The 13,222-nt window shown below is 38.7% G+C and overlaps 2 protein-coding genes across 39 annotated transcripts in view; both read left to right on the top strand.

Moving 5' to 3' along the window:
* The window catches only part of LOC136715658 (sorbin and SH3 domain-containing protein 1), a 165,474-nt gene that overhangs the window by 137,415 nt on the left and 14,837 nt on the right, over positions 1-13,222 (top strand). For 30 of the 38 annotated variants that reach the window (XM_066692968.1, XM_066692978.1, XM_066692994.1 and 27 more), the window contains 3 exons: positions 4,076-4,251; positions 8,338-8,426; positions 10,591-10,827. In XM_066692968.1, the coding sequence (XP_066549065.1) occupies positions 4,076-4,251; positions 8,338-8,426; positions 10,591-10,827 (502 nt within the window). The remainder of the gene's footprint in view (positions 1-4,075; positions 4,252-8,337; positions 8,427-10,590; positions 10,828-13,222) is intronic. The other 8 variants (XM_066692976.1, XM_066693003.1, XM_066693004.1 and 5 more) reach the window with 5 other exon arrangements.
* LOC136715664 (sorbin and SH3 domain-containing protein 1) lies at positions 4,258-8,330 on the top strand. The gene has a single exon (XM_066693005.1). The coding sequence runs from the start codon at positions 5,921-5,923 to the stop codon at positions 7,523-7,525; it is 1,605 nt and encodes a 534-aa protein (XP_066549102.1). The 5' UTR covers positions 4,258-5,920; the 3' UTR covers positions 7,526-8,330.

Below are 13,222 nucleotides of genomic sequence, written 5' to 3'. Positions count from 1 at the left end.
TCTATGAGAGCCTACAGCTGCAGTGATTAGTGAAGCTGATTTTGAGTTTTGTCTTTTTTTTCCCTTTGTTGATCTGTGACAAGTTAAAAAAATGGCATTACCCTTGTAAAAACAGTAGCATGTTGTTAGCCATAAAAAATACATACTTTAAGGTTTCAGCTGTAGTGGGTAATTTCATATGAAAGTATATATTGAACCTTTCCATAGTGTATTTTGACATATTGTACATGTTTACATATAACCATATCAAAAATCTATATTACAACATTGAATTCTGTTGTTATTATTATTATTATTATTATTATTATTATTATTATTATTATTATTATTATTGTATGGGATAATTACAAAAGTTGGTTTTCGAAAAATGACTCTTGTAGCTTTAAAAATGTTGTTATCAAAAAAGTAATATAACTTTCATAATATTTAAAATCTTCTGGATTTGGAAAAAGATAGTGCCCCTAATGTTTTATCTCTAAAAACTATTTACTAATATGCATTATACTGTAGAAATGCTTTTGTTTGCTCCTATATTCAGGGGATGAAAGACTTCTTGTAGTAAATTTTTTTGTTATTTCAAAACAAGAGAAATATAGGAGTTTTGGCCTACTGTACACATAAGATATCATTTAAAAGGTATGTTGATTGTTGCAGCATGATGCTTCTGTGTATTATTCCTTATATTTGATATTGCTTAGCTAATGAATTGCTATTACACATGTTAGATAGGTAGAGAAAGTACATTTTCATGGTGAGATTGCCTTTATCTTGGTCCACTCTCTAGGAACACTTTAAACCATGTGATTATGTTTGGTCATAGTACAAAGCTTGTAAACTAAATGAGCTTAGGCAATCAGTTTATAGCCAGACTGCAATGATTGAAGCTAAGACATGATATATGTTTGTCAACAATTTCAGTTTCAATACTGAAAGTCACTGTAATGTAAATGTCTTACTAGAATGTTGTTTTACATTGTGTTGAGTTTCAGTTCAATATTGACTGTACTGAATAACCCTCTGGTGGCCAAATTGCAGATTTCTGCTGCCATATGTGTATGCAGTATGGTGTCTGGCAGTATATATGTGTTTGTGTGTGTTTCATATATATATACTGCACCATTGAGCATTACAGTTAGGCAAAGATGTCCTACCAGGATCAGTGGCACAATAGTTTTCTTAGTTCCCTTGTATATCCCTTGGGTCCCTTGGGTTGTATATCTCAAGGTGTTGGAAAGAAATAAAACTTTGAAATGCTAAAGCTTTGATCAAATAAACTAATTAAGTTAAATAATAGTGTTGTGACAATATGAATGTATCTCATCATCAGCTGATACTTAAAATGTATGTTCACATAAATTGCCATTTATAACCATTTAGCCATTCCTGTGCTCAGAATTAAATGTAATTTGGGTGCAGTGAGCCTGGTCTGGGAATTTGTTCCCCTTAAAAGAAAAAGATAAATGATAAATGTGCACTGACACTTTCCACAATGAGGAAGCCTGTCCTGAATAATTTAACTTACAGAATCTACAGAAGTCTTATTTTTTCTAATGCCACAACTCATTACTTGTGATCTCAATTAGTATTTTCTTCAGCTGGGTCTTAATAGGAACATGGCAGGCTGTGGAGAGTAAGCTAGAGCTACATTTTGCCATCTATTAAATAATCCACACCAGCTTAGCATCTTATTAATTAAAACAAGTAACAGAAAAGTATAATTTTCATTTTAAAGATCAGCCTTTAGGAAAATCTTCAAAGCTTTAAAATTCAAAGGTTTTGTTAAGTAAACAACATTTTTATTGTACAAAAAGCACTAATCTTGCCGTTTTTTATCCTTTGTCAATGCCATTATTTTACTTACACCATTAATACATTATCTGATGACCTACACTGTGACAGATCATTTCAAATCATTGGTCTGAAAACTATTAATTCTAGAAAAAAATAAAAAATAAATTAAACAAAAGCAAAAAAAGATGAGAGTGGCTATTTTCTGAAACTCTTTGGCAATGTGAAAAAACATGGAACCAGTTTAAATATAATTCAGAAACAAGTTGCAGACTTCTCTGTAATAAACACAACACCAGCAAAGACCACACTCATGATGGTATCCCATCACCGAAATTCCTACGCCTGTTTTTACTTTAGTGCTGTTTATAGCCTTCCATGAATCATTTCATGGCTTGTTTATTCCACACCCCTTTTGACAAACAGGAATGTCTGACCTCATACTGCATTTCTTCGCGTGATATTAAGTAGCACTTGATTTAGCATGCACTGATAAAGTCATTCCAAAAGTTAATACTGTACCAATGTTATGTAAGTATCAGAACTTTCAGAACAGTCTTTCTTAGGGATAATGTTATCCAGGACACGATGGAACAATACATTAAATAAAGCCACCTATTGGTTTCAGGTTCTTAAAGCAAAGATTAATCTCCATTCTTCAAATAGTGACATCCTAGTGAGAATTCACATTTCCAGTTTGTGTCAGTGTAGTGTATGAAAATAGTGTTTAAAAGGAAGCAAGAAGATGTCTCTGGCAGTTGAAGGCCTTTGTGTAAGATTGCCTGGCTTTCATTTTAATCGGGAGCACATTTAACTAATCCTGTGCTTTTGCCATGTAATGAATGGCTGACCTTGGCTTCTGGGATTCCTTCCCAACTATCCCATTCCATAGGACTGTGTGCGCAGGAAAAAATACTCTTATAAATACCACCCAGTGCAAGGGTCAACAGCATGAAATTTTGAGAACAGTGCATAGTCACAAGGCAGTAGCAGCAGTGCCTGCCCTTGCAGCGGTGAAAATGCCTTCCACTGAGACTCTGCCTTATCTGTGCATCAGAGCTGGACACAAGGAATTCTCTAGGTGATGTCAATTTTTTTTTGGTCCCTGTCATAAGCTATGTATTCAGTTTATGAGTTCCCCTTGGAATTTTAAGTTTAAAAAATCTTCCACTAGTTTATTCCTTCCGCTTACAAAATGAGCTTCAGACAATGGTCCAGAGGGTGATATATGGGAAATGTTGTAAATGATAAGGTAATTGTAGATATGTAAATTGTAAACTTACAGTACTCTGATGATAAAGATAAAGTTATGGAGTGCTAGACACATTTGGTATACAGGAAACAGATGTGCTGATTAGGCTTTAGGCCTGTGTTACAAATACAGACTATCTAGGATCCTACAGTATTTACCCAACAGTCTTAAACGGAACAGGCTACATTATGCAAAAGCTGTTAATGGCTGTCTTTCAAGAGTCTTAGAAATTAGAGAAGTCCCACCTGACTGATAACATAGCACCAAGTAGCCTTTCAGTAGTCGGAAAAAGCAAGTTTGAAATTTTGATTCACATAGGGCAAATATGATAATGTTGCTTTCCATTTTTTCACAGGCATTTGACAGAGTAGTACATGACAGATTAAACCATAATTTGTAATTTAGTAGTAGGTCAAAAGTTTAAAGCAGCAGGCCCACTGAGGTTGTGATGAAGTTGTTCAAAGCTGTTCTCCGTTCTCATCTGGAATACAGAATTCAGTTATAGTCATTTAATCATAAAAAAGGATGGGTACCTTAGAGGAGCTTCACATAACTACTTTTCCTTAGGAGTCTGGAGAGTTATTCTACAAATTGAAAAATCTAAAAATACAGAGCTTTGGCAGGTGATAGTAGCAGGGGTACTTGATTGAGGTCTCTGTATAAATGTGGTTGATTAAAGCATTCATTCTTTCTTAATGCATGCAACAAAACATGACAGATTTGTGGTATGAAGCAACATTTCTGTAAGGAGAGAGTCAGTAATATTTGGCTTTGTTTGCTAGTTCCCATCATTAAATGTAAGCACACTAACACCCTTCAAAACACAACTACCATTTACCTTAATGTATTCAAGGACTCTAGAATGGGTTCTCATTCTTTACTTTTCTTCTGTACTCATGTTTTATTTTGAACAAATGATGAACAAATTAGTTAGAATTGATTAGATTTGAGTTTTGATTTTATTCTAAATAAAAAATATGTTGTCCCTCAACACATTGCAATGTATGGTTTGTCTTTTTTCTCCCTACTCCTCAGCTCAATGTATACGCCCAGTTACCATGATGTGAGTAAAGAGAGTGATGCGGTGGTCAGCGAGCCTGGAGGCTCCGAGTGCGAGCGGCTCATTTACAAGAGTGTCCTGGAGGGCGGTGATATCCCACTACAGGGGCTGAGTGGTTTGAAGCGTCCCTCCAGCTCTTCTTCCACAAAAGGTAGGCATTGACTGACAGAGGAATGTACTAATTGACATTGCTGTCCATAACAATACCACAATTAAAAAATACTACATGATGCTGATTCACAATCTCACAATAAACCTTCCTGAATTCATGATGCCATGATGTTAGTTTTATTTATATATATAAATATATATCTGCTTTTTTATGCTCGGTAAATTCCTAATTCAATTCTTCATATATCATATGAATACTGACTGAATACCCCATTATTGTAAACTGTTATCTATTGTTTGTTAATGGAAAATGTTGTAACAGTGAATTGTCACTACAACAATGAGTTATACCATTGTAATGGAACAGAAAACAGTTACAACTGAAATTAAACCACCCCTAGAATTAGTCATTCTTGTGTGTGCAGACAGTGAGATAATGTCATTATGTAACCTTATTGGGGCTGCTATGATTAACTACATGCGCATAGACCTGACAGCACAGGAATTATTGTAGAAAAAGCTTAGATATAGGGGCAGACATGACATAATGCATGACTGAAAAGTACAACTGTTTTAATTTGATAGTTTAACATTTTTCGTCTGGACTTTTTTCATATAGACTCCTATAAGATTATGTTGAGTTACAAAGTAGGCCTATATTATATTAGATTCAGTATGATACCATTTATTTAATAGAAAAATGTGGCACCAGTACAGGTAAAATCAAAAATATATATAGAAAAAAGTATTTAATAGGTATTGATTGTGAATTAATTGTTATGCTTGGAAACCAGTGAGTTCCAGTTTGTAAATAAGAAAATACTGAGACTTATCCTTTATTGTTTTGTCAATATAAAATCTTGCATGCTGTTGAGATGGTAATGGAACCTGTATTTGAACAACCACATATCTCTTCTAGAGTTATTCACTTTCAGAAACTGTTGTGTTTTTACAGGTTAACAATAATTTTTTTCTATTTATTTTTTCATTTTTCAGATTAAAAAAAAAATGCCTAGAAGTGCATAATTTATAATGTATAAAAAAGAGCTGTTAGAACCCCTTAGAAAAATATTAAATGAGATCAGGTATTTTGAGTCTGTGGTTATAGGAGTGATTATCTATTAAAAAAATGACAGTCCTTGTTGGAGAAGGCAGCATCATGTATTGAGTTCATTTCACATGCTTCATGGTATCATTTGTCTTCACAACCAAACATGACTACCGTCATTTCTCATCGTTAGTGCTTTGTGTTATTAGATGTGAAATGTGCAGCCAGTGTCTAGTGTTCCTGTTTTCACATCTGCCAAGCTTGGCATGCACTTTAATTCAATGTCCTTTTGATGTTGTGTTAAAGCTGCCAAGCATTAGTTATATACTTGAATTTTCTCTGCTTTGGAAGAGGAGAGGCTGTTATTACTGTTTGATAGAGACTGACTGAAACAAAATGATAAGATTTTCAATTATGGAGTGAGAAAACAGCTGTTTAAAATCCAGTGGGTTTTTTTTAATATATTTTGAGGAGTTTCCATCTCATCTATGGCAATTTAAATGTGAATGTCCTGTGTTTTACTGCATTTTGTGTGTGAAACTAAAAACTCAGTCACTGTAAGCACAGCTTGTGTTAGGTGTACTGGTCAGCCACACACAGATGTCAAGGTCAATCTGAGAGTCAAGAATGTGGTCATGCAGCATGCATCAAACTGTGATCAATGCCAATTTATATTTCACCTAATAGACTTTATTTATTCTGTTGTTCTGCATGCTTACCAGTGGATCATAAAGGTGGGAATGCTTACATCATTTCACCTTCTTCTTCAGTAAATAGATCAGTTGTTGCTAGTAATATGCTAGGTAATAAATGTAAGCATAAGAAGCCATTGTCAGCCGCCAAAGCCTGCATTTCCGAAATCCTCCCTTCCAAATTCAAGCCCAAGCTGCTGTCTTCTGGCAGTGGATGCCAAGAGAGGGAAGTACCCACTGCAACACATCCAAAAGCTCATAGCTGTGAAGACCTGCATGATGGCAGCTGCTACTTTGATAGCAGGAGGGCAGTGCCTAGCCAGGTGGGCCACAGTTCAGACTCCCTGATACTGAAGGAGGGAGGTCACATGGGGAGGCGGGCAGGCAGTGCAGCCAGCCTTCAGGAGTACAGCTCCCAGAAGAGCACCAGCCCTCCACGGAAGAGCACAGCAGAATTTGCGACCATGTACAAAAACATGCACCACATCCGACGCCCTGGGTCACAAGGCCAAAGCCCTGGGGGCAGCGTGAGGAACCTGGCCTCTCAGTTTGAGAGAGAGCACGGGGGTCTTGGAGGGCATGGTGAGGGGGATGAATCTGAGCGTGTCCCCCGTCACACTGTGTCCTCCCGGGTGTCAGAGTTCGAGCAGATCATTCAGCGCTCCTGCAGCATGCCAGCGCTAGACAGTGCCCACAACACCCAGAGCCCTAGCCAGTCTCGTATGGCCTCTGCTTTCTCAGCCGAGTCTTTGCTCATTGAGCCCCCAAAGAGGGAGGAGGAAGAGGAGGAGAGGGAGGTGAAAATAATAGTGAAGGGAGCCTCTCTGTCAGAAAGCGAAGTGGCAGAAGAGCTGGTTTCCTCTGAATTCAGTGACATGGCACAGGTGGACTCACTCTCCACCGGCACGGAGACTGAGATCGACCGCCTCTCCAATGCCTCAGCAGAGAGTTCTGCCAGCAGCAGCACTTTACCCTACCACCACCACAGACCCAGCAAGTGCAAAGGAGCCTGCCCTGCCTCCTACACCCGGTTCACCACCATCCGGCGGCATGAGCAGCAGCAGGCCAAAGCCCAGGCTAAGCTAGCCATACAAGAAAACAAGAATGTCTTCCCCAGGAATCTGTTTCTAATGGGCCCCATGCCCTTCCGGTTGAAAAAGCCACTCCAGCAGCAGGAGGTGAAAAAGACCACAGCCTTGTCAGTAACAAGGATAACAACAAACAGCCCCAAATTAGGTCAGGTTGATAATGGTACCCTGCTGGGTATATCACCAGAAGAGAAACCATTCATTCCACAGAGACAGTCCTCCCTGGAAGCAGTAGAGAGACTCAGCACTGGGGAGACACGCGAGGGTACACTCTCTTCCCCCAATGGGTGCTATGATGGCGTCACTAATGGCAACAGTGTTCCGTTTGCTCTGGATGGCTTGGACCCAAACAACAATCCGCAACAGCTGATGATGGGAACGTACCTCAGAGGTGGCTATTCATGTACTTTGCAAGTGTCACTCCCATCTGTGTGGCCGCTCATTTTTTTGACCTGTCTCCACTTCTTCTCTGTTCTCTCACAGTGATATTGCAATCTTCATTCCAGCCTGTCTGTTGTTTTTACAACCTGTTTTGAGTGACATCTTATCATGAACCTGTTTTTTCCAATGTTGTTCGCTGGCTGTATAGGCATTGTCCAAATGAACACCATAAGAATACATGACGAAACATTGTAGTGGTTGAAGGGTGTGGTGCGAGAGGTTTAACTGCAAACTTTGGTCATGTATTTGTCTATACATACTGTGTGTATATGTGTCTATACATTCTTTGTGTAAGTGTGTCTATATATATATATATATATATAGACACACACACATAAAAGTTGTGTGACATAGAAAATAACTTTTTCCTCTTCTATTTTCTGTGGCATGGAACTTGCCCTATCTCATATTAAGGCCATTTCAAATAAAGTACCTCAGATTATGCAGAAATGGGTGCTTATTCATATGACATTTGCCTGACCATAGACTGATTTCTTTATTTTGTTTCTGTTACACATGGAGTTTTACCTTTCGTAATCTTGACCTTCATATCAGTGCTTAAAACCATTTTGTGTTTATACTGCAAAATCACATTATTCTTATGCTTATTATGCATCATTTGTAGCTCAAACTATTTTCCTGTTGTTACTTGGGAAAGCATCATATGGGAGATGAATTTTAATAAGAAGCACTCAATGTAATGCCTGCTGGTAGTGTCTTGTTTACAAAGGGAAATCCTGAAACCCATTTTAATTAGGGGTTGGATATAGAATGGTCAATTGGGAAAGGTGAGGATGCTTTTTGTAATGTGTATGTTTGTTAGTTGTGCAAAATACCAATCCTGTTTGTCTCTTAAGTAGATTCTGATTCTCCTCACCATTTTGCTCCTGTGGAGTATTCAGAAACCCCAGAGGACTTTGTACGCAGACGCTATGATGACAAAGAGGTAACATTTTAATTAAATATTTCCTACATTGAGGAAATCTTACATTTCCACCCTGTTGAGTATTCTATTAATATAGTACAATAATTACTTTTTTATGAAAAATTTCTGTTAAGAAAGTGTTTGCATTCTTGGTTACCAAACAGCACAGAGTGCAATCTATATATTCTTTGGTTTGTTCATTTGTTTTGTTTTTTGCATGTACAGCCTCAAGACCCTTTAATGAGGCTTTACATTACCTACCTAATTTAATCACAGTCCAGGAGCATTAAAAGAAAGGTGGCAGTGATTCAGAAATGTCTGGGCATGCTAATATAATTAAAGTTGTCTGGGACTTTTCTCTTGCCTCTCCACTGCGACTGTGCTGTTTGTGAATGGGTTGGCTTGTTTGGTTTTCTTCTGAAATTGGAAGAGAAATGTGTCAGATCTGTCTCTTCCAGATAACTCTTTAACCCATGGTTACTGTTCAGTGACCGTGTGTCTCTCCTTTCCAGTTTTTCTATTCTAAACAGCATAGCTGGGTTTTCTTTCATTAACTGATGGTCTGAATGCAGCACAATTGATAGAGAGGGGTTCAACATTCGACATTCCTTGATTAATACACCTAACATAAAACTTTTGATCATGTCAGTTTCATTTTAATGTGGAGATTATTATTAACTTAATAAGTTAAGGACCTAGACTTTTTTTTAACACATTAAAACCATCTCATGATAGAGATAAGTGGAAGATATGTCTATATACCTACATTCCAGTAGCAAAACAAAGCAAACCCTTTTTTAAAAGACTGAGATTTGTGCAGTGTAAACAGTTATGTTTTGATTTAAAACACTAATAAACTGATGCATTTTTTAAACAATACAATTAATTAAAGATATATATATACACTCACCTAAAGGATTATTAGGAACACCTGTTCAATTTCTCATTAATGCAATTATCTAACCAACCAATCACATGGCAGTTGCTTCAATGCATTTAGGGGTGTGGTCCTGGTCAAGACAATCTCCTCAACTCCAAACTGAATGTCTGAATGGGAAAGAAAGGTGATTTAAGCAATTTTGAGCGTGGCATGGTTGTTGGTGCCAGATGGGCCGGTCTGAGTATTTCACAATCTGCTCAGTTACTGGGATTTTCACGCACAACCATTTCTAGGGTTTACAAAGAATGGTGTGAAAAGGGAAAAACATCCAGTATGCGGCAGTCCTGTGGGCGAAAATGCCTTGTTGATGCTAGAGGTCAGAGGAGAATGGGCCGACTGATTCAAGCTGATAGAAGAGCAACTTTGACTGAAATAACCACTCGTTACAACCGAGGTATGCAGCAAAGCATTTGTGAAGCCACAACACGTACAACCTTGAGGCGGATGGGCTACAACAGCAGAAGACCCCACCGGGTACCACTCATCTCCACTACAAATAGGAAAAAGAGGCTACAATTTGCACAAGCTCACCAAAATTGGACAGTTGAAGACTGGAAAAATGTTGCCTGGTCTGATGAGTCTCGATTTCTGTTGAGACATTCAGATGGTAGAGTCAGAATTTGGCGTAAACAGAATGAGAACATGGATCCATCATGCCTTGTTACCACTGTGCAGGCTGGTGGTGGTGGTGTAATGGTGTGGGGGATGTTTTCTTGGCACACTTTAGGCCCCTTAGTGCCAATTGGGCATCGTTTAAATGCCACGGCCTACCTGAGCATTGTTTCTGACCATGTCCATCCCTTTATGACCACCATGTACCCATCCTCTGATAGCTACTTCCAGCAGGATAATGCACCATGTCACAAAGGTCGAATCATTTCAAATTGGTTTCTTGAACATGACAATGAGTTCACTGTACTAAACTGGCCCCCACAGTCACCAGATCTCAACCCAATAGAGCATCTTTGGGATGTGGTGGAATGGGAGCTTCGTGCCCTGGATGTGCATCCCACAAATCTCCATCAACTGCAAGATGCTATCCTATCAATATGGGCCAACATTTCTAAAGAATGCTTTCAGCACCTTGTTGAATCAATGCCACGTAGAATTAAGGCAGTTCTGAAGGCGAAAGGGGGTCAAACACAGTATTAGTATGGTGTTCCTAATAATCCTTTAGGTGAGTGTATATACAGGATGTACAGTACAGTACTTAAAATCATTTACTTTATGCAATTTCTATGACAGAAACTGTTAGAGGAGCAGAGACGACTTAAACGTGAACAAGAAGAAGCCGATATTGCATCTAGACGACACACTGGACTCTTTCTAACTCACCATCAGTTTATCACTAATGACCGATTTGGAGACCTCCTTAACGTTGATGATGCAGATAAGAGGAAATCTGGGTCTGAGGTCTGTTCCAGTCACCTCAATCCACTGCTTGACCCAAAGCAAGATTTGCCTCCCACATTATGTATTGCTGTAGGTCAACATCCGCTCCTAAGACTCATTAGAGCTCTCTGTAGAACTCTGCTTATGAAATTAACCAAGGCTGCTGCTGCTGGTACACTAGTCTCCACGCTGCCTGCTTTCTCAGCATGACTGCACCCTTAATGGTCATCAATGTGCTGTGATGCATGCACCCGCATATAAATCACATTCCATTCTCTGCTACAAGAAATAACAACAAAAATCTATGTTGTTTGCCACTCCATATAATGCATGTATGCATAATATGGAGTGTGTGTGTGCATATATATATATATATATATATATATATGTTTGTTTATTAAATAATATGTATACATTATCTTACCAAAAGCAATAGGACAGCAGACAAAATAGGTAAGACAGTCATTTATAGGGTGTAGTGGTATAGCGGTCATTGTGGCTTTCACAAAAATGCAACCTCCACATCCTGATCCTGTATACATCCCTTTTCCTCCAGACACCCCAGTGTATATACAGTGAGGGAAAAAAGTATTTGATTCCTTGCTGATTTTGTATGTTTGCCCACTGACAAAGAAATGATCAGTCTATAATTTTAATGGTAGGTGTATTTTAACAGTGAGAGACAGAATAACAACAAAAAAATCGAGAAAAACGCATTTCAAAAAAGTTATAAATTGATTTGCATGTTAATGAGTGAAATTAGTATTTGATCCCCTATCAATCAACAAGATTTCTGGCTCCCAGGTGTCTTTTATACAGGTAACGAGCTGAGATTAGGGGCAGTCTCTTAAAGGGAGTGCTCCTAATCTCAGCTCGTTACCTGTATAAAAGACACCTGTCCACAGAAGCAATCAATCAATCAGATTCCAAACTCTCCACCATGGCCAAGACCAAAGAGCTGTCCAAGGATGTCAGGGACAAGATTGTAGACCTACACAAGGCTGGAATGGGCTACAAGACCATCGCCAAGCAGCTTGGTGAGAAGGTGACAACAGTTGGTGCGATTATTCGCAAATGGAAGAAACACAAAATAACTGTCAGTCTCCCTCGGACTGGGGCTCCATGCAAGATCTCTCCTCGTGGAGTTTCAATGATCATGAGAATGGTGAGGAATCAGCCCAGAACTACACGGGAGGATCTTGTTAATGATCTCAAGGCAGCTGGGACCATAGTCACCAAGAAAACAATTGGTAACACACTACGCCGTGAAGGACTGAAATCCTGCAGCGCCCGCAAGGTCCCCCTGCTCAAGAAAGCACATGTACAGGCCCGTCTGAAGTTTGCCAATGAACATCTGAATGATTCAGAGAAGAACTGGGTAAAAGTGTTGTGGTCAGATGAGACCAAAATCGAGCTCTTTGGCATCAACTCAACTCGCCGTGTTTGGAGGAGGAGGAATGACCCCAAGAACACCATCCCCACCGTCAAACATGGAGGTGGAAACATTATGCTTTGGGGGTGTTTTTCTGCTAAGGGGACAGGACAACTGCACCGCATCAAAGGGATGATGGACGGGGCCATGTACCGTCAAATCTTGGGTGAGAACCTCCTTCCCTCAGCCAGGGCATTGAAAATGGGTCGTGGATGGGTATTCCAGCATGACAATGACCCAAAACACACAGCCAAGGCAACAAAGGAGCGGCTCAAGAAGAAGCACATTAAGGTCCTGGAGTGGCCTAGCCAGTCTCCAGACCTTAATCCCATAGAAAATCTGTGGAGGGAGCTGAAGGTTCGAGTTGCCAAACGTCAGCCTCGAAACCTTAATGACTTGGAGAGGATCTGCAAAGAGGAGTGGGACAAAATCCCCCCTGAGATGTGTGCAAATCTGGTGGCCAACTACAAGAAACGTCCGACCTCTGTGATTACCAACAAGGGTTTTGCCACCAAGTACTAAGTCGAAGGGGTCAAATACTTATTTCCCTCATTAACATGCAAATCAATTTATATCTTTTTTGAAATGCGTTTTTCTGGATTTTTTTGTTGTTATTCTGTCTCTCACTGTTAAAATACACCTACCATTAAAATTATAGACTGATCATTTCTTTGTCAGTGGGCAAACATACAAAATCAGCAGGGGATCTAATACTTTTTTCCCTCACTGTACATACATTTAAGAGATACATATTGACTGTCTCCAGCAAAGCTTAATTTTATGTATCTTATTGCCTTTAGATGTTGTGTCATCTAGTTTTTGTATGCTCTCATCCCTTTCCCCTTTCTCCTTTAATATATGGAAAATGGTTGTAAGAAAGTGTTGCTTTATATATATATATATATATATATATATATATATATATATATATATATATATATATATATATATATATATATATATATATATATATATATATGTATGGTGTGATGCTATGGTGAAGAAGAGAAAAGGCTCTTCTTTTACCTCCCACTACTTGGACAGCAAAACATT

Source organism: Amia ocellicauda, chromosome 20 (assembly GCF_036373705.1).
Source record: "Amia ocellicauda isolate fAmiCal2 chromosome 20, fAmiCal2.hap1, whole genome shotgun sequence".
In the NCBI taxonomy this organism is placed as follows: Eukaryota; Metazoa; Chordata; class Actinopteri; order Amiiformes; family Amiidae; genus Amia; species Amia ocellicauda.
This window is presented reverse-complemented; position numbering and strand designations above follow the sequence as displayed.